Genomic DNA, 25,048 nt, shown 5'->3' on the forward strand with positions numbered 1-25,048 from the left:
ATTCATTAAACTAACATGATTGGATGGGTCAACAGCAAACACAAGCAAACACCAATCAAGTCCTGTGAGATCAGGGACCTCCACAGTAGAGATGTGTTTTAAGGAAATTCAAACGGTGCCAATAGCAAACCCTGAGTGACCCCCGCAGCGAGCTGCGTCAACAGTATCTTGTTATCTTCGTCGAAATCAGTGACCGTCTGCAATAGTCCAATGACGACTATTTCAATATTAAACATTGTGTAGTGATATTTGTACAGAATCACCACGGTGAACTAAAAAAAAACGGGGGAAAAACGACCTGGCAACTTTTGATGTGTTAAATAAATAGCCTATTAAATACTACAATACATCATTAGTACTCCAAGGGGTGAGAACACATGCTTGATGGGAAAAAAAATCTATTTTCTCCAGATACTGTACAACATGTGATTCAGGTGAGATGCCCCAGATAGAAACCAGTGTTTCCCGCAGGGTTCTTTAGAGAAAGCCAGTGGAAGTGTGTGACAACATCCCTTTTGTGCACACTATTTACCCCTGGATTGCTTCAGGCTAATGTCTCAATAATTTTCACTCCTTTCTCAGGTCCTTCCCACAAAGGACTTAACTAATGATCCATGGACAAAATGAAGCATTTAAATTTATTCATTAATCATTCATCTCCAGCTCATTGAAAATGCTAAACTTCCACAAAATTAAGATTGAATATTGAAAAGTGATTGAGGGAGACAGCCCTCAGAAGAGCTGGGGAGGCGGGGGGGGGGGGGGGGGGGGTGTCGGGGGAGGGGGGGGTGTCGGGAGGGAAGAAACAACACAAAAAACAGGGCTGTCTCCATGGAGGAAGTGACTTCATATGAGGGTGGTCAGGGGGGGTCCGAGGTGTGCTAAGTGCTAGTTAAGGTCATGGGGGGTTTCACTCCTCGTAATTAGATCTCGGGGAATCTGGAGAAGCGTAGAATTTCTGTCAACACTGCCTGTAATTATTCTCTTTTCCAATTAATGGTGACATAGATTAATTATCTGATGAGGCAAAGCCAATTGCAATCATTCACCCAGCTAAAATTAGATCAGACCTGACAGCAGCATGAAAGTCACCTGTTTCATTGTTATGGATTTGCTGCGAGAGAGAGAGAGAGAGAGAGAGAGAGAGAGAGAGAGAGAGAGAGAGAGAGAGAGAGAGAGAGAGAGAGAGAGAGAGGCAGGAGAATGAAGCGTGCCGTGGTAAGTAAGTTGTCAGGCGCCCAGGTGAGTGTCCAATTACACCGCTATCTGAACTGCAGGTGTCTTCTTCCTCTTGTTCAGTCCGCCGGCGTCCAGCCCGGCTCGTTGTTTGTTTGCGTCCTCCCCGGTAGTTGAGCCGTCTGTCAGCGAGTGCAGGAACGCGGAGACGCGCCGAATCGCTTTTGACAACTCCTCCTGTTTGAATAAAGAGGGGAGCAAATAGAAATCAATGAATAGCGGTAAGACAGGATACACTAGTGGGGCTAATTAGAGAGAAGCGGAGTGACGTGGACTGAGCGCGGAGGCAGAGGAGGCAGAGACAGAGGTGACAAACACGACGCCGGCGTCTGGTGTTGACGACGCTCTCTCTCTGCTCTCCCTCCCTACTCCGGTCTTGGAGGAGGTGTCTCCTTCTCTGAGTGACCCGAGGTGTTCTTACGTGGTGGAGGAGAGGAGGAAACCAGAGGCTCCTGGTGAACTCTAGTGCAGTTTTTTTGTGGCTTTTAGAAGTTTTTTTTTTTTTTAAGAAAAAATAAAAACACCCAAAAAAATAAAAACTCAGCATCACAGTTTTTCTATTAAACTGCCGTGGCACTGTCAACCAGCTTGGGAATCTGAAGCGGGCCAGCCAAGCAGAAATTCTCTGACTAACAATTATATCAGAAACAGGATCTGGGATTACCGTCCCCTGGGGCCGGGGCAGTGGGCGTCTGCTCCAATCATTACCGGCCATTCAACAAGGCTCTCTCTGCACTGCCCGGCGCCGCTGTTAGCCATTGTCAATTATACCATCCCTGGTGTAAACTGGCAGCACACCAGAAACTCAACTGCCAGTTCTGGCAGCAGTGTAACAGGATGACAGCCCCCCCCCCCCCCCCCACACACACACACTCCTCCACCACTACTCCCCCCCCAGCCTTTCTCCATCCCCTCAAGCTACTTTTCCAGCAAAAAAAAGTAACATTCCCCTTAATGCAAGTGGGCCTTGGTGGGCCAAGTGGAAGGGCTAACCTGACCTCTCTGATGTTCTGCTGCTGAGGTTAAGTGGACATGATGGATTAGTATTAGCCCCCCCCCCCTCACCCCAGCCCCCCCCCCCCCCCCCCTCAGGCTTTCAGACAGTCCTGGCTCCATTTTGGAACATTTTCAGGATTGCTTTCCATCATCGGTACGAAGAGGACATTGCACTGAAGCGATCAGGGTTTAATCCACTTTAAAGCGTGCAAAGAAAAAGGGGTCCTCTAAGTGTGCACAACGCGGTTGGGGGGCTTTGTGTTTTTAAAGTGTGCACTGTTCTAGAGAGGGTCCCTGGGCGTTACACGGCAGACTGTTGGGGACTTTGAGGAGGCAGTTTTAAAGTGAGGGCTGCCTGCCTGTCTGTCTGCCTGTCTGTCTGTCTGTCTGCCTGTCTGTCTGTCTGTCTGTCTGTCTGCCTGTCTGCCTGCTTGTCTGTCTGCCTGTCTGCCTGCCTGTCTGTCTGTCTGCCTGCCTGCCTGCCAGTCTGTCTGTCTGCCTGCCTGCCATCCTGCCTGTCTGCCTGCCTGTCTGTCTGCCTGTCTGTCTGTCTGCCTGCCTGTCTGTCTGTCTGTCTGTCTGCCTGCCTCCCTCCCTGCCTGCCTGCCTGTCTGTATGCCTGTCTGTCTGCCTGCCTGTCTGCCTGTCTGCCTGCCTGTCTGTCTGTCTGTCTGTCTGTCTGCCTGTCTGCCTGCCATTCTGCCTGCCTGTCTGTCTGTCTGCGTGCCTGCCTGTCTGTCAGTCTGTCTGTCTGTCTGTCTGCCTGTCTGCCTGTCTGTCTGTCTGCCTGCCTGCTGCCTGCCTGCCTGTCTGCCTGCCATCCTGCCTGTCTGCCTGCCTGCCTGCCTGTCTGCCTGCCATCCTGCCTGTCTGCCTGCCTGTCTGTCTGCCTGCCTGCCTGCTGCCTGCCTGTCTGCCTGCCATCCTGCCTGTCTGCCTGTCTGCCTGCCTGCTGCATGCCTGCCTGTCTGCCTGCCATCCTGCCTGTCTGTCTGCCTGCCTGCCTATCTGCCTGTCTGCCTGTCTGTCTGCCTGCCTGCCTCCCTGCCTGTCTGTCTGTCTGTCTGTCTGTCTGCCTGGCTGGTTGCTCTGAGGGACCCAGCGCTGGTCTGTGACGGGTGAGGGCGCGGCACGCTTCAGTACACCAGCCTCTTTTGTCCTTCACACTCTGCGGCTTCCTGATAGCTCCTCCCCTCTCTCCATGCCCCACTCCCCACCCTCCCTCCCTCCACAGCCCCCCACCACCCCCCTCCCTCCCTCCCCCAGCCTGCCTCTGAGCTGTGTTGTGTTCAGGGCCTGCTCCTCCTCCTCCTCCTCCCTCCTGGGAAACGTGAGCGCTCTGCTCCCTGTAATGTGTGGCCCATCCAGCATGGCGGCAAGGAAAGACAAGAGGAGGGAGTGGAGAGAGGGAGGGAGGCCACTTTAACATGGTTGTTGTTGCCCACCGGCCCTAAAAAGGTAAAGTCAAATCGATTCGATGGGGATTTTGAAAAGGGGTCTATTCAAATCCAATCAGTCGAATTGAATTCTACACCGAAAAAAAAAAAAAAAAGAACAAAAACATTCTGAGAGATCACATGACACCGGTAGGGTTGGGAGAGAACGCCTGAGAGGACGCAGCAGTCACACTCGGAAAGCTGGCAAACAATGCAACTGTAAATATCCAAATATCCATATATATATATATATATGTGTATGTATATAGAAAGATAGAAGAGAAATTATATGAATCTCTCCGGTCGGTTGCTTGAGGACAGGACGTTTCATGAGGAGTCATCATCACTCTTGCTTCCCTGTCCGCTTTGACCTCCTCTCGCGTCTCCTCAGCACATATTAGCCGGCGATTATCCAGTAATTGAAAGATCCTCTCTTCTTCATGCGCCCCTGCAGAACGCGTGCCTTACGTTTCTTTTGGGTTTTTCCTTTTTCTGTTTCTTTTAGCAAAAACATGAGAAGAAGGTGGGCAGGGGGGGTAAACTAAACCCATCTAACATTTGAACAGGACTTCAGTTAAAGTAGTAAGGCTACTGTGTCTGTCCCGGTAGAACAACAGGCCTGAAAGAGACATTCTGTCAACTCCCAGATCTTGTTTTAGGGACACTGAGGATGACCCTTATCTGGGTCTGGAAAAGTATAGCCCCTCATGTCCCCCCGCTGTAGTCAACGGAAGACACGAGCGAATGCAGTGTAGCGAACAGCCGACCTGAGGAGTGAATGTTTCTATAGAGTTATCTGGAGAGGCGACGGAGCTAGCCACAGAGGCTGGGTTCACCGCATAGGCGCTGTCACTAACGTATCATCCATCACATCACTCTGGGTTGGGATGGGTGAAGGTCTTTAACTCTGCTGCTGCGGTGACACAGACAGCTGTGGTGAGTGTGTCACCCTCGGTACAAGTCTGGCTGTTCCGTGCCAATGGAGGCTCAACACCTCCGCTCACTGGGTTTGAAGCTTTAGACGCCGTAACACGCTTGGCATAACGCAACGTTACGAGGCTATACTCCCCGTAGGTAGACGAATAAATCAACGGAACGATAAATACTCAACCCGAAGATCCCTCGGAAATAACAATAATATGATATAGACGGGTGAAAGGGTTTCTCATTGAAACTGAATGGTTGTACAGTAACGGGTGGAAGTGGTGTGATCCACATACCTGGAGGGTTTTTATTTTCTGGTTGTTCTCGTTTGAGAGAGCTTGGAAATGAGCCAGCTGGGCCTGACTGGACAGGCCACGTTGTCTGAAGTATCTCACCACTGCTTTGTGCATCCTCTTCTGCAACAAAGAAAGCTAGGGGGAGAGAAAGAGAGCGAGAGAGAGAGAGAGAGGGGGAGAGAGAGAGAGAGAGAGAGAGAGAGAGAGAAAGAGGGAGAGAGGGAGAGAAAGAGAGAGGGAGATAGAGGGAGAGAGGGAGAGAGAGAGAGAGAGAGAGAGAGAGAGAGAGAGAGAGAGAGAGAGAGGGAGAGAGGGAGAGAGGGGAGGCAGAGAAAAAAGGAATTGGTAAGGCAGGAGAGGAAATTAATGGCAGTGTTCAAGAAGAATGATGGAGGGGAATAGAGAAAGCAGTCAATAGCCCATTCTGCAGTACACGGGCCTGACAGGAATTTCACAGTCTCTTGGTTTCTCTGCCCACTCGTGTGCATTCATCAGAAACCAGTCACATCTGGCTGCCAGGATGGGGGGTTAATTTTCTCTAAATGCTTCAGCAGTTTTGTTCTAGCCGAGGCAAACTCTGTGACTGCAAAGCTGATGAGTAAAATATTTCGACTTCACCCAGTTTAACTTTATACCAATCCCCCCAAGACATATTTTACACATACACACAGAGTCATGAACCCCCCACCGCAACAAGAAATTATTCCTAGTCTATTGGAAAGACATGCTGCTCGCTTTATTATTTTGAACACAGTTTTCAAAGCAAAAAAGGGGGGGTTTCAATTCTGATAGATGCCGTTGCTTTTTTTTTTCTCTCTCCCTTTCTCTCCTCCCTCCATCTCTCTTTTCCTTTCCTTACAAAGCTTATCATTGCTTGGCAATGTGTTCCCCAGTGCATAGAGAAACTAAAGCGAATTAGCCCAGCCATCAACTGCTGAAGGAAAGACAATAACAGGAATGCTCTTTATACCAGCCCTGTGATAAACCTGAGCTGAGGAAGGTTCCACATAAACAAAACAATACTTACATGGTGTGATAAGAGCACCTTTAGTGTACATGAACCATAAAGTAGCAGATGCTATCGGAGGGAACATCATGTTTAAAATCATACTTGGAAAATAACAATTTGGTAGGTGCTTATTTGTTGACGGTACGAAAAAAAAAGAAGCAAATTCAAGTGTTAACAATTCAATTCTTAACAGAATTGGACACTTCCTTGAAGGATTTCAACACATATAATGTATACAAATCCAAATGCAGGTTATATGAAAAAAAGGGTGAAACACTAACATGAATGACTTACACATGACCACTCACACAAAAACATCCACAAGGTTCCAAATCGTGTGAGGAAATCTATGAATACTAGGGGATAATAATACCATGGTACAAAACAACAGTCTACTGACTGCAGCTCCTCAGTCATGCGTGGTGGGTTGGACGGTGGAGAGCCTTAGCAGGGGTATTCATTGGCTCCCTCTGCTGAGTAGCAACTATTATACAGCCTCACGCAGCTGAGAGCTTCTCACATGTTTGGAGTGAGGCATGTCATTCTCATACTCACATGTTTGGAGTGAGGCATGTCATTCTCATACACAACATGGGCTAAGGGGCTGTATCATCCCACTGGTGTGAAATGTTAGGGTTAGGGTTATTTTTTGAATTTTTTTTGCTGACTTATCAATTGTAAGTACAGCCACTAGGTACTGTTGAGACTGATGTCTAATTTGGATTGGTACTAAATATAGGCTACTAAGATATTAATATTAAACAGCTATAAACTTGAATGAATTGCTTGAATATAAACTTGAATGGGTGCCCAGCTTCACTTTTTTCACACAAAGAAGAAAAAAGAAAGATGCTACAGGATTAGGAATATGGTTGAAGGTGCAGTATATAACATATAGTCTGACACTGCCATGTCCATGTCAGGGGTTTATAGTATTAGGGAGGATGTTGTTGTTTGGAACTTCTAAATTCAAGTGGTGGAGGTTCACATTTCCAACAAACTTAGGAGCCCTGGGGCCTCATTTATAAAAAAGTACTTGAAAGTCATCTTTGACTTGCACGTAAGCACATTTTTCTAAACGGACGTAAGCATTATTTATAAAAACGGGCTGTGCTTGCGTATGTACTAAACAATGGCGGCTGGCCGATAGAGGGCGCTGGGGCGCCGCCCCCACCTTCACTTCCTAGTTGCGATTTGTAAACGTTTTTTTTTAAAATAAACATTGTTTATTCACAAAATGCGGCTGATATTCTGTCGGCGCCTATCAGCATTCATTAAAAATCCTCCAATACAATAAACATTTTTATCTGTGTGTGTGTGTGTAAAACTCACTGTTAAAATACATAGGGGGAGAACGCGGGGCGCCGGTCAATGCAAGACTATGCCAGGACGAATACTTTTCGCTTACACGTGAGCTGTAGCAGCGCTCCAATTGGCTGTCTCTATTTCTTGGCCAGGGCTCACAAATGTGCGTCCTGAATCTCCGGTTGTATTGCAGACAATGCATTATGCTGAGGACTTCCGACTTCCGGTTTTCCGGACTTCGGGCTTCCGGAGTATTTTAAATGAACATTCGTAATGTCTGTCTCTGATGTTCATGGTCAATTAAATCAGCCTATTTTGTGCAACTAATAATGTTCCCGCTAATGGGTTAACCAAGCAGCCTCGCACCTAACGTGCAAGCACCTATCTTCGAACTATTCATAGCAATATGCGCGGGGCAAGGCGGAGGTACGGGTAAACACGGCTCATGTTCTGTCATCAAAGGTAAGAGTTGGTTTTCTTTAACTCAGCTGATGCATTACCTTGCTGTTGTTGTTTACCGAATGCTCCATCTGACTGTCACACTGTAATTGTACTTGTGTAAACAGTAACACAGACGGGGTGAATTTCATGAATGAAAGTGAAAGTTCTGTCACAAAACGCCGTTACGTGCGCGTGCACGCGGGAAAAAAAATCGTGCACGCAAAAAAAAACAACGCGCGCTATGCGCGCGAAAGATGACCCCCCCGCCACACTGCTGTGCCCCACCCAAAAAAATTTGCACCAGCCGCCACTGGTACTAAAGTCTATAAATACAAAATATACTTGAGAATGAGCTTTGAATTTACGCCCTGTGATAGCGGCTCAATTATAGCGGCTGAATTAAGCCAAGTGAGCGGGAGAGGGCAGAGAAGGGTGGCTTCTCGGTAAGTTGCATTTGTAATGTTTAATCATGACAACCAGTACTCAAGTTGTAAAAGAAAATCAGAGGGGATGGTGGATTATATCATATGAGGACAATTTTAGCATCCCCACAGCGTCAGTGACTTCAGTGTCAGTAGGTGCGTTTCCATAAACCATTCTGATTCGTATTTCGCGGTGATTCGCATCAGTTTGAGATAATTCGTATGAACATTTTTATGGAAATGGCTTGATTCGTATAAACTCGATACGAATCGCCTCTAATTCGCCCAAAGTCGATACGCTCGCATGAGGTGGTTTTCGCCTTACGCGAATCGCCTCTGACTCGCATCTGGTGTTATGGAAACAGGTAGAGAATTTCAACTCACGTAGCCTCAGCTGTTTCTGCTGTCTGCGTCTTCCTGGTTATTCTGATGGCAAACAGCAAAGAAATGCCACAATATACCAGGGGGCCGTTCCACTAAAGGTGGATCAGTATATCGGCGATTGAAATAAATCAGGCGATCAGGCAACTCGGGATTGGAATTCAAGCCTCAGGTGATTCCTCGAACGAGGATCAGGCTTGTGTTATGAGTGTTCACAGAACACTGGCTTACAAATCTTCGATATGGGCGCGTGCACGCAGACATAAAGAGCCCCGAAGAGTCGATCTGTCGAAATGAAGATACTCCACTCTGCAGGGGTTCTACATTTGCGCAGCATTACGAATTATTGATCTTTATGAAGACGGAAAAACAAGATGTAAAATAGTGCAATACTGCCGCAATAAACAAGGCGAGGGAAATGGTTTGGCAAGAAATTGCTGACCGATTAAATGAGTAGGTCATACTAGCCCCAGTTATTGTTATATGTTCATATTTTAATAAATTAATATTTACTACTGTGGTGATATCAGCAGCAGGCTACAAACCGCCATATCGTCACAATGGCCTAGTGGTACCGACCGCTGCCGTGGTATTTATTCGTAATTTTTAGAGGGTGGTTCGAATCCCTCTTCGGACACACTTTTTACTGCATTTCGTTGTCTGAATCTAATCTAAAATCTATGTAGGGTATGTAGGCTATACAATTATGGTGCAGGCTAATTTACAAGAACTGACACGATTACAATGGTGTTTAAGCCTTTGCATGAAGGCTTCGGTTAAATGTAAAAAAACTAAAACTTTTAGACACTTAGTCAAGTCTCGAACACGCAACCTTTGGAACTCTAGCTGGCTGCCTTAACCACTGCGCCAGCCAGACCGCTGTGATGACAGCAATGCAAGTTGAAACATATCTTTTTTTTTTTTACACTTTTATTTATTGATCTATCGATCTATCTATCACACTTTCAAAATATCAAGTTATCTATCACACAATCAAACTATCGATCGATCACACTTTCAAAATATCAAATTATCTATCTATCACACAGTCAACCAATCTATCTATCTATCTCGTGTGAAGTGGGAACTAATATTTCCTAAAAGAGGAACTGTCGTTCGGGATGTAGTTTCCGCCTGTGAGCCTTTTTTGACGCACGTATTACTTTAGCCAGTGTTTTAGCCTGCTCGCGACCAGGCTAATTATATCTGACTCAGAAGGAGCTCAACCAAGCAGCGAATTATTTGAGCCACATTGATGGAACCGAACGCAAGCTAACATTATCGAGGCTTAGAACTTTATCGAGGCTTAGAAGATAATCTCGCTTAGTGGAACGGGGCCCTGGACTTAAGAAACGAGATGCCCAACAAAGGATTTGACCAACCCTGGCCCATTTTGCGCAACAAATGGAAGAGTGTAGCAGCGGAGAGTCTACAGATAGTATGTAAACAGATATCGCACTGCTGGAGATGCACACCACAGTTTGTTAAAAGAAATAAAGCGTTATTGTACTTATTGTTATTGTATTGTACTAATATTTTGTATGTGTTTTTGCATTGCCTAACCACAGTCTAAAAACCGCTAAATCCACCAAAAAACGGTAACCTGCCCCACCTGGCAACCCTGAATGGGACAGTCTGCAACATGGCCAATGCTAGCTGGTTTGTTTGTTTACTTCCACAACATGTGTAACGTAGACACGTAGCCTACACCACGTCATCCTCTGATGAAAATTACGTTTTACGTAGCCTAGCTGATTCGTTCCAAGCAAGTTAATGAAAACGCTCCGATTTGCTTAACTTTTATGGAAACACCCAGCTTGATCCGCATTTCATGATTCGCGTTTTGAAATTCGCTTGTCTTTTATGGAAACACAACTAGTGACTTGGTAAAAATGTCAGTGTGTGCGGCCCCCCCCCCCTCGCCCACAGTATTTTACTCAATACTCAATATACGCAAAACTAAATGTTGAAATAGCAGTAATACCACGTTCATTGATAAAATGACATAAGGGATAAAGGGGGAATGACAGTTTTAGAAGGGGGTTGATTTAGACCGTTTTTATTTCAGGGGGGATGCCATCCCCCCTCAACTTGTGTGCTGATGACAACTATCCAGCAAATGCTTATACTGTAATAATATAATGTTCTTATTCTTATCAGGTGACATTGAAAATATGGCTGCTCACTCCCAGACACCGGAGACACCGGAGGAAAATCCAGGATAATTTAGCGCATTAGGCATGTTGAAGGGGAGATGGCGTTGCCTTGACAGCTCCGGAGGAATATAAAGGAAGACTGAAATACAACAAATCTTGAATTACACTCATTTTCTCAGCTGATAACAACATCGTTAATTTTATTATGAGTCACGTTCACTTCGCATGAATTACAGTACAGGCAGTGCGGCTCACATGCCTGTAATAACTCTGCATAACCAGTAGGTAATGTGCGTACGCAAGGTCAATACCCGATGTAGAGCTACGATCGTTTCCACAGTCAAATTGACTCAAGTTGAAATTGTATAAATCACTACTTTGACGTGGTTTTCTACGTACGACACGGGTAAGATCAAATTTGATCCAAAGTACTTTCTATAAATGAGGCCCCTGCTCCTCTAACGCACCAGCCCAAAGCCAAGTAGGCCATCTCATATGCCCAGATAATATTGCATATTTTACTATTTAGATCTCAAGGCTCCCTTTTGGTTCAAGAGCACCCGCCTGTTGCCGACCCCTGATGTACAGTATGTATGCTTAATATTGTGTCCCTGAATTGTGGACTTGTGCTCCCCCACATGGAGTGTAGAACATATGATTGGTGTAGAACACCTACAGGAACAGGACGCATAGACCCAGACCCTTGACCGGCTCCCACTACACCTGCACCCCCCCCCCCCTTTCAAAATGTGTACTGGTGGGGGCTTCTAGCAGTCGGGGGCGGGGGGGGGGCCTAGGCCCAGCGCATAGCGTGCATAGGAGGCAAATCTTCTATAAAGTAATCTTTAACACTTAATCAGCCATGAGGGGTCATTTGAGCCCTGTGAGTAAAAGTAATATCTTTGCAGTCGATCAAATTTCAGGACCCTCCTTTCATGGCTTTCCTAGATATGTGCGTTCTGCCACCCAATATCCTTACATTTTCAAAATGGGATAAGCTAATATAAAGCTATTTTGCAGTTTTTCTGTGTAGGAAGCAGGGTAATTTACAAGCGACCAACTAGTGTCGTTGTGTGTAAATAGCAGATTCCCATTCTAAAGAGCAAACCGAGGCGGCTCTTTTAGTAGGTAAAAACGCACGGCTGTTCTAGTGCATTTCATAGGAACATGCCAAGAGAGTAGGCTTTAGTTAACCAACGCTGAAGTGGAAAAAATAGTCTTGACAATATAATATAATTATATTACTATACTAATATTTGTTAGTAGTGTACCAGTGTATCAGATGATGCATCAGTATTGATGAAGCGAATTATAGGCCGTCAATTAGAGGCCATTATCAAGCTTAATTTGGGCATGCAGCATGATTCATAGGGAGGTTGTGTTAAACATGTCTGGAGTTGAAACAAACAAAAATGGTGGAGGGCTGAATCTAGAGTAAAAAGAAAATCAGGCTTTGATCATGAGCGTGGCAAATCCTGTCCACAGGATTTTATTTTTGCATGCATTTCTCACTTGATAACATTCATGCGGTTAGATTGAGGAATTGCTCAAGTAAAGGTATTAGTCATTTCTGTGGAACAAATCATGTTGTATTGCTTATTGCAGAAGCTCTGATTCTATTCCTGTTGTTTGAATATGGTTGTCATCTGCAATTTCCTTTCAACGTCACATGAAATAATGTAGCCCCCCAGAGCATAAAGACCAAACAGACTTGACATGTTCTCTGTTGTCTCTCACAAGTAGCCAATACCTTTAGGGTGCAGAAGCATTGTGAGCGTGCTTTTTTTCTTATTCTTTGACCTGTGTCTATCATTGGGTCTCTTTGTCATTGACCACCTAGTGAACAGAAGCTAATGTGTGGCACCAACATCACAACTCCACCTCAGAGACACCTCTGCAGGCGCTATTCAGAGACCTTTTGAAAACCGGTGAAGTTGGGGTCTTTATTTCCCTGCATCCACCTCGCTCGACTCCCCTGGGTGGAAATACTACACGGCCAGCCATTACCTCCTATCACATCCATCATCCTCCTCCACTAAAGTTATCTCATCAGGATTGGATTACTGCAGTAACCTCCTCATTGCTTGCCCCGGCTAAAACCATCCTAAAATCACTGTCCATGCAAAGAGCATTCCAATCAACTGGCACACTGTATAATATAATATAGTATAATATCATATGGAATATTAATCATATAATAGAATATGGAATAGATTATGATTATGTCATATAATCTGTATATCATATCATTTCATATTGTGTTTATATGATATCATTTGATAATAATGACATAATGACTTTACAGTAGCGCCATCAGAACCGACGTACTTGTTTGTGGTTGTGAAAAGATAACTCTGCACGGTTCCTCTGGTCAAACACGCCCACCGCCTCCCGCCTCGCCCCCATCAAGGCCTTCTGGAGGTCTCTGTACTCGTGGGCCAACTCCACATTCTCTCTTAGAGCTGTCGCCAGGTCAGCCTACAAACACACACACACACACACACACACACACACACACACACTCACACACACACACACACACACACACACACACATACACACACACACAGAAATAAAAGGAAACACAAGGAAACGCAAGCTGGTCAGTTGATGGAAGGGATATCAAAGACACACCAGGAATGAAGGCTTGGTCCATGGAGCGCAGTGGGGACTTAGTCCAGTAGGTAGTTCAGTCCAGTAGGTAGTTCAGTCCAGTAGGTAGTTCAGTCCAGTAGGTAGTAGACAGTCCAATCTGAATTCTCTTGGTACCATGAGCATTGGTGTATAGCCATAGATTTACTATGTGCAGTTTGGACATAATCGCAGTCCTAAAATCATTTTCCAATAAGATCTGATCGGCTTAATGCGGCTTAATCATAGATTGTTAGGGGCTGGAATGTTCTAGCTGAGTATGTGTGAGAATATAAAATAATGACAATGTATGTATTATCAGTAATTAATTAGACATTATTACTATTATTATTATTATTATTATTATTAGTAGTAGTAGTAGTAGTAGTAGTAGTAGTAGTAGTATTGTTATTATTATTAATATTATTATTATTAACAATTGATTGACAAGTTGTTCATAAAAAAACAACAACAAACACAATAATGTATTAATAATGTACAGCAGGGGTCGGCAACTAAGTTTGGCCTCGGGCCCCCAAAAAATTGAGCCACTAAATGGCGGGCCCGAACATAATCAAAGGCTAATTTAAGTAATTGATTGTTTAAAAATGTGACGCGTTCTCAACTAACACAGCTTGTTTTGTGAGCCTGCTAACAATGTAAAGTAGTGTTCTAGTTAACTAGGTATGAGTCCAATCCATTACGTTGCGGTATTTTGGCTTGACTAGCGAGTTTGTGTTGTGATTCTCAACAACGTTGAAACATAGTTTCACCCTTTTCCATATTTTTGAATAATAAATGTGTGGACTGACGATGTAGCGCAGCCTAACTTATTCTAATAATTATTTAACATACTTTTGTTCTGATAATTATTCCCCCCTCCTCCCAGACAAGGTCACATTATTATTGGATTGGTTGTTTGCGTGTCGGGTGAAGTTAGCTAAACATTTAACCTGCTAGCTAGCAAGAGAAACATAATATCAGTCTCCAAAGGTCTAAAGAGGAAAGGTGACGGTCGATTGATGCATAACAACCTTGAGAACTGCCTGCGGATTAAAGTGACGTCCATATCACCAGATATCAAGCAAATAGTGACCGATGGGACATGCCACTTTTCACATTAAGTGAGTACCAAGCCTGTCGTTATTGTATTTAATAACCTAATTGTATTTTGTATATTTTGAATGAATGGCTCATTGTAATTATTATCCCTAATAGCGTGTTTGCTCTGTCGTTTCAGGAGCGTAGATCGAAGATCAAGCGGATTCTGCTTTTTGTTTGCGCCGATTTTGTTGTCAATGTTTTTCAGAAAATTAAACAGAATTTGCTTTGTTACTGTTCATATGTGTTGTGCAGTCACATATACGTAAACATTACGTTTGAATGGTTTACTGAGCTCGTGTTATTTCTTTCAAACCACACACCACATGTCGGCTATTTCAGCACCACGCGTTGTCCACCTACTTAGTGCGCTTCGCTGCCTGATTGTCTGTCCCTGTGTCAGTCACTCTCAACATGGATAAAAATACAATAAGCATTATTCAGGTGGAGGTCGATTCTCTATTCGGACATTATAGGCGCTATACAGTATGTGGGACTGTCGGTCCGATATTGTAAAAAAAAAAAAAAAAAAAAAGTGGATTCTCAAAATAATCTGCTGGGCCAAATATTATTGGTGATGGGCACGGGCCCACGGGCCGCCTGTTGCCGACCCCTGATGTACGGTATGTATGCTTAATATTGTGTCCCTGAATTGTGGACTTGTGCTCCCCCACATGGAGTGTAGAACATATGATTGGTGTAGAACACCTACAGGAACAGGACGCATAGACCCAGACCCTTGACCGGCTCCCACTACACCTGCACCCCCCCCCCCCTTTCAAAGTGTGTACTGGTGGGGGCTTCTAGCAGTCGGGGGGCGGGGGGGGGCCTAGGCCCAGCGCATAGCGCGCATAGGAACAGCCGGCGCTGCTTCCACCAATCCTATTCTTCTAAATCCTCGGGTGTTAAATCCACCAGTGCACACTTGAGGAGGAAAAGGATGGAGAATTGGGACGTGGTACATCTGGTACCGTGTACGGTGTATCCGTGTGAGTGTTCCAAACCAGGGCACGGGGGGGGACCAGACAAAACCACAGTGGACACTCCAGATCACGGCACATCGAGCAAATCGAAGACGACGAACAACTAAAAGAAGGAGTAGAAGCGTCTGGTCCCGTCCCCTCATCCTCCTCATCCTCAACCCCTCCCCATGGTCTCGCGCGTGTGTGTGTGTGTGTGTGTGTGTGTGTGTGTGTGTGTGTGTGTGTGTGTGCCCCGGTGGTGAATATCTCTACTGTACCTGCAGACATAATGGAGTGTGTCTCTGCAGTGGAAAAAAATAGGGCAGCAGCACTAAAGTGATGAGTTCAACCCAGCAGAAAGAAACAGGGGGCTGTAAACATGACAAATGTCTGCCTATTGATTTGGGGGTTTAATTGCTCCGTGCAGCACTGACAAAGCCCATCTTGACGCCTCCGCCGCCCGCCCGCCCGCTGTCGTCGCGGCGATGTGTAAATGGAACAGATTACACCTCGCTGCCCCGCCGTCGGAGGGGGAAACCGATGGCATCGGCAGTTTTCCGGCGGTTGTTTAAACTTGTTTGTTTTTTGTCCTCGGCCCCCGAACGAACGAACGAAGAATGCCCGCCTGGATTGAGTCGAGTTAAACCAGCGAGCGGGCGAGCAGGTCTGACATGGGGCGTATGACAGGACAGGACAGGGAGCGTATGACAGCTCAGGGGGCGTATGACAGGACAGGGGGCGTATGACAGGACAGGGGGCGCAAGACAGACAGGACAGGGGGCGTATGAAAGGACAGGGGGCGTATGACAAGACAGGGGGCGTATGACAGACAGGACAGGGGGCATAAGACAGGACAGGGGGAGTATGACAGGACAGGGGGCGTATGACAGGACAGGGGGCGTATGACAGACAGAACAGGGGGCGTCTGACAGAACAGGGGGCGACAGGGGGCACATGGCAGACAGGACAAGGGGCGTATGACAGACAGGACAGGGGGCGTATGACAGGACAGAACAGGGGGCGTATGACAGGACAGGGGGCGTATGACAAGACAGAAGGCATATGACAGACAGGACAGGGGGCGTATGACAGGACAGGACAGGGGGCGTATGACAGGACAGGGGACGTATGACAGACAGGACAGGGGGCGTATGACAGACAGGACAGGGGGCGTATGACAGGACAGGGGGCGTATGACAGGACAGGACAGGTGGCGTATGACAGACAGGACAGGGGGCGGATGACAGGACAGGACAGGGGGCGTATGACAGGACAGGGGGCGTATGACAGGACAGGACAGGTGGCGTATGACAGACAGGACAGGGGGCGTATGACAGACAGGACAGGGGGCGTATGACAGACAGGACAGGGGGCGTATGACAAACAGGACAGGGGGCATATGACAGACAGGACAAGAGGCGTGTGACAGGACAGGGGGCGTCTCACAGGAATGGGGGCGTATGACAGACAGGACAGGGGGCGGATGACAGGACAGTTGGCGTCTGACAGGACAGGGGGCGTTTGACAGGACAGAACAGGGGGCGTATGACAGGACAGGAGGCGTATGACAGGACAGGGGGCGTATGGGTATGACAGGACAGGACAGGGGGCGTATGACAGGACAGGGGGCATCTGACAGGACAGGGGGCGTATGACAGGACAGGGGGCGTATGAAAGGACTGGGGGCGTATGACAGGACAGGACAGGGGGCGTATGACAGACAGGGCAGGGGGCGTATGACAGGACAGGACAGGTGGCGTGTGACAGACAGGACAGGGGGCGTATGACAGACAGGACAGGTGGCGTGTGACAGACAGGACAGGTGGCGTGTGACAGACAGGACAGGGGGCGTATGACAGACAGGACAGGGGGCGTGTGACAGACAGGACAGGGGGCGTATGACAGACAGGACAGGGGGCGTATGACAGACAGGACAAGAGGTGTATGACAGGACAGGGGAGGTATGACAGGACAGGGGGCGTATGACAAACAGGACAGGGGGCGGATGACAGGACAGTTGGCGTCTGACAGGACAGGGGGCGTATGACAGGACAGGGGGCGTATGACAGGACAGAACAGAGGGCGTATGACAGGACAGGGGGCGTATGACAGGACAGAACAGAGGGCGTATGACAGGACAGGGGGTGTATGGCAGGACAGGGGGCGTATGACAGGACAGGACAGGGGGCGTATGACAGGACAGGGGGCGTATGACAGGTTGTGATCGGAAGGTTGTGAGTTCAAATCCCGCCTGAAACCACACCACTACTAGTGTGCCCTTGAGTAAGGCACTTAGCCCTAAGTTACTCCAGGGGGAATGTCCCTGTAATTCGTAATTGTAAGTCGCTTTGGATTAAAAGCGTCTGCTAAATGGCAACATTTTAATTTAATTCAAATTTAATTTAAATTTATGACAGGACAGGGGGCGTATGACAGGACTGGGGTCGTATGACAGGACAGGACAGGGGGCGTATGACAGGACAGGGGGCGTAAGACAGGACAGGGGGCGTATGACAGACAGGACAGGGGGCATATGACAGACAGGACAGGGGGCGTATGACAAACAGGACAGGGGGCATATGACAGACAGGACAGGGGGGTTATGACAGACAGGACAGGGGCGTATGACAGGATAGGACAGGTGGCGTATGACAAACAGGACAGGGGGCATTGGACAGACAGGACAAGAGGCGTGTGACAGGACAGGGGGGGTATGACAGGATAGGGGGCGTCTCACAGGAATGGGGGCGTATGACAGACAGGACAGGGGGCGGATAACAGGACAGTTGGCGTCTGACAGGACAGGGGGCGTTTGACAGGACAGGGGGCGTATGACAGGACAGAACAGGGGGCGTATGACAGGACAGGGGGCGTCTGACAGGACAGGGGGCGTATGACAGGACAGGGGACGTATGAAAGGACTAGGGGCGTATGACAGTACAGGACAGGGGGCGTATGACAGACAGGGCAGGGGGCGTATGACAGGACAGGACAGGTGGCGTATGACAGACAGGACAGGGTGCATATGACAGACAGGACAAGAGGCGTATGACAGGACAGGGGAGGTATGACAGGACAGGTGGCGTATGACAGACAGGACAGGGGGCGGATGACAGGACAGTTGGCGTCTGACAGGACAGGGGGCGTATGACAGGACAGGGGGCGTATGGCAGGACAGGGGGCGTATGACAGGACAGGACAGGGGGCGTATGACAGGACAGGGGGCGTCTGACAGGACAGGGGGCGTATGACAGGACAGGGGGCGTATGACAGGACTGGGGTCGTATGACAGGACAGGACAGGGGGCGTATGACAGGACAGGGGGCGTAAGACAGGACAGGGGGCGTATGACAGACAGGACAGGGGGCGTATGACAGAACAGGGGATGTATGAAAGGACAGGGGGTGTATGACAGGACATGGGGCGTATGACAGACAGGACAAGGGGCGTCTGACAGACAGGACAGGGGCGTATGACAGACAGGACAGGGGGCGTATGACAGGATAGGGTTGTATGACAGACAGGACAGGGGGCGTATTACAGGACAGGACAGGGGGCATATGACAGGACAGGACAGGGGGGCGTATGATAGGACAGGGGGCGTATGACAGGACAGGACAGGGGGCGTATGACAGACAAGACAGGGGGCGTATGACAAACAGGACAGGGGGGGTATGAAAGGACAAGGGGCGTATGACAGACAGGACAAGGGGCGTATGACAGACAGGACAGGGGGCGTATGACAGACAGGACAGGGGGCGTATGACAGGACAGGGGGCATATGACAGGACAGGGGGCGTCTGCCAGACAGGACAGGGGGCGTATGACAGGACAGGGGGCATATGACAGGACAGGACAGGGGGCATATGACAGGACAGGACAGGGGGCGTATGACAGGACAGGGGGCGTCTGACAGGACAGGGGGCGTATGACAGGACTGGGGGCGTATGACAGGACAGGACAGGGGGCGTATAACAGACAGGACAGGGGGCGTATGACAGAACAGGGGCGTATGACAAACAGGACAGGGGGGTATGACAGGACAGGGGGTGTATGAAAGGACAAGGGGCGTATGACAGGACAGGACAGGGGGCGTACGACAGACAGGACAGGGGACGTATGACAGACAGGACAGGGGCCGTATGACAAACAGGACAGGGGGTGTATGACAGGACAGGGGGTGTATGACAGGACAGGGGGCGTATGACAGACAGGACAAGGGGCGTATGACAGACAGGACAGGGGGCGTTTGACAGACAGGACAGGGGCGTATGACAGACAGGACAGGGGGCGTATTACAGGACAGGACAGGGGCATATGACAGACAGGACAGGGGGGCGTATGACAGGACAGGGGGCATATGACAGGACAGGACAGGGGGGCGTATGACAGGACAGGACAGGGGGGCGTATGACAGGACAGGGGGCGTATGACAGGCCAGGACAGGGGGCGTATGACCGACAAGACAGGGGGCGTATGAAAGGACAGGGGGTGTATGAAAGGACAGGGGGTGTATGACAGGACAGGACAGGGGGCATATGACAGGACAGGACAGGGGGCGTATGACAGGACAGGGGGCATATGACAGGACAGGACAGGGGGCGTATGACAGGACAGGTGGCATCTGACAGGACAGGACAGGGGGGTATGACAGACAGGACAGGGGGCGTATGACAGGACAGGAGAGGGGGCGTATGACAGGACAGTGGGCGTATGACAGGACAGGGGGCGTATGAAAGGCAGGACAGGGGGCGTATGACAGGACAGGGGGGGTATGACAGGACAGGGATGGTATGACAGGACAGGGGAGGTATGACAGGACATGGGGTATCTGACAGGACAGGACAGAGGGCGTATGAGAGGACAGGGGGCGTATGACAGGACAGGGGGGGTATGACAGGACAGGGGGCGTATGACAGGACAGGGGGCATCTGACAGGACAGGGGGCGTATGACAGGACGGGATAGGGGGTGTATGACAGAACAGGGGCGTATGACAGACAGGACAGGGGGCGTATGACAGACAGGACAGGGGGTGTATGACAGGACAGGGGGCGTATGACAGACAGGACAAGGGGCGTATGACAGACAGGACAGGGGGCGTCTGACAGACAGGACAGGGGCGTATGACAGACAGGACAGGGGGCGTATGACAGGATAGGGGTGTATGACAAACAGGACAGGGGTGGTATGACAGGACAGGGGGTGTATGAAAGGACAGGACAGGGGGCATATGACAGGACAGGGGGCATATGACAGGACAGGACAGGGGGCATATGACAGGACAGGGGGCGTCTGACAGGACAGGGGGCGTATGACAGGACAGGGGGCGTATAACAGGACAGGGGATGTATGACAGGACAGGGGACGTATGACAGGAAAAGGGGCGTATGACACATAGGACAGGGGGGGTATGAAAGGACAGGACAGGGGGCATATGACAGGACAGGACAGGGGGCATATGACAGGACAGGACAGGGGGCATATGACAGGACAGGGGGCGTCTGACAGGACAGGGGGCGTATGACAGGACTGGGGGTGTAAGACAGGACAGGGGGCGTATGACAGGATAGGGGTGTATGACAGACAGGACAGGGGGCGTATGACAGGACAGGGGGCATATGACAGGACAGGACAGGGGACATATGACAGGACAGGACAGGGGGCGTATGACAGGACAGGGGGCGTATGACAGGACAGGGGATGTATGACAGGACAGGGGACGTATGACAGGAAAGGGGGCGTATGACACATAGGACAGGGGGGGTATGAAAGGACAGGACAGGGGGCATATGACAGGACAGGACAGGGGGCATATGACAGGACAGGACAGGGGGCATATGACAGGACAGGGGGCGTCTGACAGGACAGGGGGCGTATGACAGGACTGGGGGTGTAAGACAGGACAGGGGGCGTATGACAGACAGGACAGGGGGCGTATGACAGGACAGGACAGGGGGTGTTTGACAGACAGGACAGGGGAGTATGACAGACAGGACAGGGGGCGTATGACAGGACAGGGGGCGTATGACAGGCAGGACAGGGGGCGTATGACAGGATAGGGGGGTATGACAGGACAGGGGGTGTATAACAGGACAGGGGATGTATGACAGGACAGGGGGCGTATGACAGGATAGGACAGGGGGCGTATGACAGACAGGATAGGGGGCGTATGACAGGATAGGGGGGGTATGACAGGACAGGGGGCGCCTGACAGGACAGGGGGCGTATGACAGGACAGGGGGCGTATAACAGGACAGGGGGCGTATAACAAGATAGGGGTGTATGACAGACAGGACAGGGGGCGTATTACAGGACAGGACAGGGGGCGTATGACAGACAGGACAGGGGGCGTATGACAGGACAGGGGGCACATGACAGGACAGGACAGGGGGCGTATGACAGGACAGGGCGCGTCTGACAGGACAGGGGGCGTATGACAGGACAGGGGGCTTATAACAAATAGGACAGGGGGGGTATGAAAGGACAGGACAGGGGGCATATGACAGGACAGGACAGGGGGCATATGACAGGACAGGACAGGGGGCATATGAAAGGACAGGACAGGGGGCATATGACAGGACAGGACAGGGGGCATATGACAGGACAGGACAGGGGGCATATGACAGGACAGGGGGCTTCTGACAGGACAGGGGGCGTATGACAGGACAGGGGGCGTATGACAGACACGACAGGGGGCATATGACAGGACAGGACAGGGGGGCGTATGACAGGACAGGGGGCGTATGACAGACAGGACAGGGGGCGTATGACAGGACAGGGGGCGTATGACAGACACGACAGGGGGCATATGACAGGACAGGACAGGGGGTGTATGACAGGACAGGGGGCGTATGACAGGACAGGACAGGTGGCGTATGACAGACAGGACAGGGGGTGTATGACAGACAGGACAAGAGGCGTGTGACAGGACAGGGGGGGTATGACAGGATAGGGGGCGTCTCACAGGAATGGGGGCGTATGACAGACAGGACAGGGGGCGGATGACAGGACAGTTGGCGTCTGACAGGACAGGGGGCGTATGACAGGACAGGGGGCGTATGACAGGACAGAACAGGGGGCGTATGACAGGACAGGGGAGGTATGACAGGAAAGGGGGCGTCTGACAGGACAGGGGGCGTATAACAGGACAGGGGGCGTATAACAGGACAGGGGATGTATGACAGGACACGAGCCGTATGACAGGATAGGGGTGTATGACAGACAGGACAGGGGGCGTATTACAGGACAGGACAGGGGGCGTATGACAGACAGGACAGGGGGCGTATGACAGGACAGGGGGCATATGACAGGACAGGACAGGGGGCGTATGACAGGACAGGGGGCATATGACAGGACAGGACAGGGGGCGTATGACAGGACAGGGGGAGTCTGACAGGACATGGGGCATATGACAGGACAGGGGGCGTATAACAGGACAGGGGATGTATGACAAACAGGACAGGGGGGGTATGAAAGGACAGGACAGGGGGCATATGACAGGACAGGACAGGGGGCATATGATAGGACAGGACAGGGGGCGTATGACAGGACAGGGGGCGTATGACAGGACAGGGGGCGTCTGACAAGACAGGGGGCGTATGACAGGACTGGGGGCGTATGACAGACAGGACAGGGGGCGTATGACAGGACAGGGGTCGTATGACAGGACAGGGGGCGTATGACAGGACAGGGGGCCTATAACAGGACAGGGGATGTATGACAGGACAGGGGGCGTATGACAGGATAGGGGTGTATGACAGACAGGACAGGGGGCGTATTACAGGACAGGACAGGGGGCGTATGACAGACAGGACAGGGGGCGTATGACAGGACAGGGGGCATATGACAGGACAGGACAGGGGGCGTATGACAGGACAGGGGGCGTCTGACAGGACAGGGAGCATATGACAGGACAGAGGGCGTATGACAGGACAGGGGGCGTATAACAGGACAGGGGATGTATGACAGGACAGGGGACGTATGACAGGCGTATGACACATAGGACAGGGGGGGGTATGAAAGGACAGGACAGGGGGCATATGACAGGACAGGACAGGGGGCATATGACAGGACAGGACAGGGGGCTACTGACAGGACAGGGGGCGTATGACAGGACTGGGGGCGTGAGACAGGACAGGGGGCGTATGACAGACAGGTCAGGGGACGTATAACAGGACAGGGGGCGTATGACAGACAGGACAGGGGGCGTATGACAGGACAGTACGTGTATGACAGACAGGACAGGGGGGTATGACAGACAGGAGAGGGGGCGTATGACAGGAAAGGGGACGTATGACAGGACAGGGGGCGTATGACAGGCAGGACAGGGGGCGTATGACAGGATAGGGGGGGGTATGACAGGACAGGGGGCGTCTGACAGGACAGCGGGCGTATGACAGGATAGGGGGCGTATGACAGGACAGGGGGCGTATAACAGGACAGGGGATGTATGACAGGACAGGGGTTGTATGACAGGATAGGGGTGTATGACAGACAGGACAGGGGGCGTATTACAGGACAGGACAGGGGGCGTATGACAGACAGGACAGGGGGCGTATGACAGGACAGGGGGCACATGACAGGACAGGACAGGGGGCGTATGACAGGACAGGGCGCGTCTGACAGGACAGGGGGCGTATGACAGGACAGGGGGCTTATAACAAATAGGACAGGGGGGGTATGAAAGGACAGGACAGGGGGCATATGACAGGACAGGACAGGGGGCATATGACAGGACAGGACAGGGGGCATATGAAAGGACAGGACAGGGGGCATATGACAGGACAGGACAGGGGGCATATGACAGGACAGGACAGGGGGCATATGACAGGACAGGGGGCTTCTGACAGGACAGGGGGCGTATGACAGGACAGGGGGCGTATGACAGACACGACAGGGGGGCGTATGACAGGACAGGGGGCGTATGACAGACAGGACAGGGGGCGTATGACAGGACAGGGGGCGTATGACAGACACGACAGGGGGCATATGACAGGACAGGACAGGGGGTGTATGACAGGACAGGGGGCGTATGACAGGACAGGACAGGTGGCGTATGACAGACAGGACAGGGGGTGTATGACAGACAGGACAAGAGGCGTGTGACAGGACAGGGGGGGTATGACAGGATAGGGGGCGTCTCACAGGAATGGGGGCGTATGACAGACAGGACAGGGGGCGGATGACAGGACAGTTGGCGTCTGACAGGACAGGGGGCGTATGACAGGACAGGGGGCGTATGACAGGACAGGGGGCGTATGACAGGACAGGGGGCTTATGACAGGACAGGGGGCGTATGACAGACAGGACAGGGGGTGTATGACAGGACAGGGGGCGTATGACAGGACAGGGCGCGTATGACAGGACAGGGGGCGTATGACAGGAAGTGGTTTCCGGGTCGGGATCGTGGGGGATCCTACGGGACCTCAGGTGAACTGATTTCAGTTCAGTTTACCCAATATTCATGGGTCTCTGGTGATAGTGTGTATAGGCGACTCTGTGTGGTGAATGTTGTACGGTGCAGAGGGAGTGAATACAATATAGTGTCTGGGCGCCTCGTAAGACAAAAGTGGATGCACCGACAAACACACACACACACACGCACGCATGCAGACACACACCCACCCACACACACACACACACACACGCACGCAGACCCACACCCACACACAAGCACACACACCCACCCCCCCCCCCCCCACACACACACACACACACACCCACACACACACCCACCCGACAGGGGGCATA

The 25,048-nt window shown here is 50.3% G+C and overlaps 1 protein-coding gene across 1 annotated transcript in view; it reads right to left on the reverse strand.

Moving 5' to 3' along the window:
• Positions 1-1,254: 1,254 nt before the first annotated feature.
• ccdc178 (coiled-coil domain containing 178) overlaps positions 1,255-25,048 on the reverse strand; it is a gene marked incomplete at both ends in the record, with an annotated part of 55,141 nt that continues 31,347 nt past the window's right edge. Inside the window, 3 exons of the mRNA XM_080546545.1 lie at positions 1,255-1,413; positions 4,889-5,023; positions 12,931-13,080. Of these exons, the coding sequence (XP_080402671.1) occupies positions 1,255-1,413; positions 4,889-5,023; positions 12,931-13,080 (444 nt within the window). The remainder of the gene's footprint in view (positions 1,414-4,888; positions 5,024-12,930; positions 13,081-25,048) is intronic.

The sequence above is a fragment of the Nansenia antarctica genome, assembly GCF_963989245.1.
Source record: "Nansenia antarctica genome assembly, chromosome: 16".
In the NCBI taxonomy this organism is placed as follows: domain Eukaryota; kingdom Metazoa; phylum Chordata; class Actinopteri; order Argentiniformes; family Microstomatidae; genus Nansenia; species Nansenia antarctica.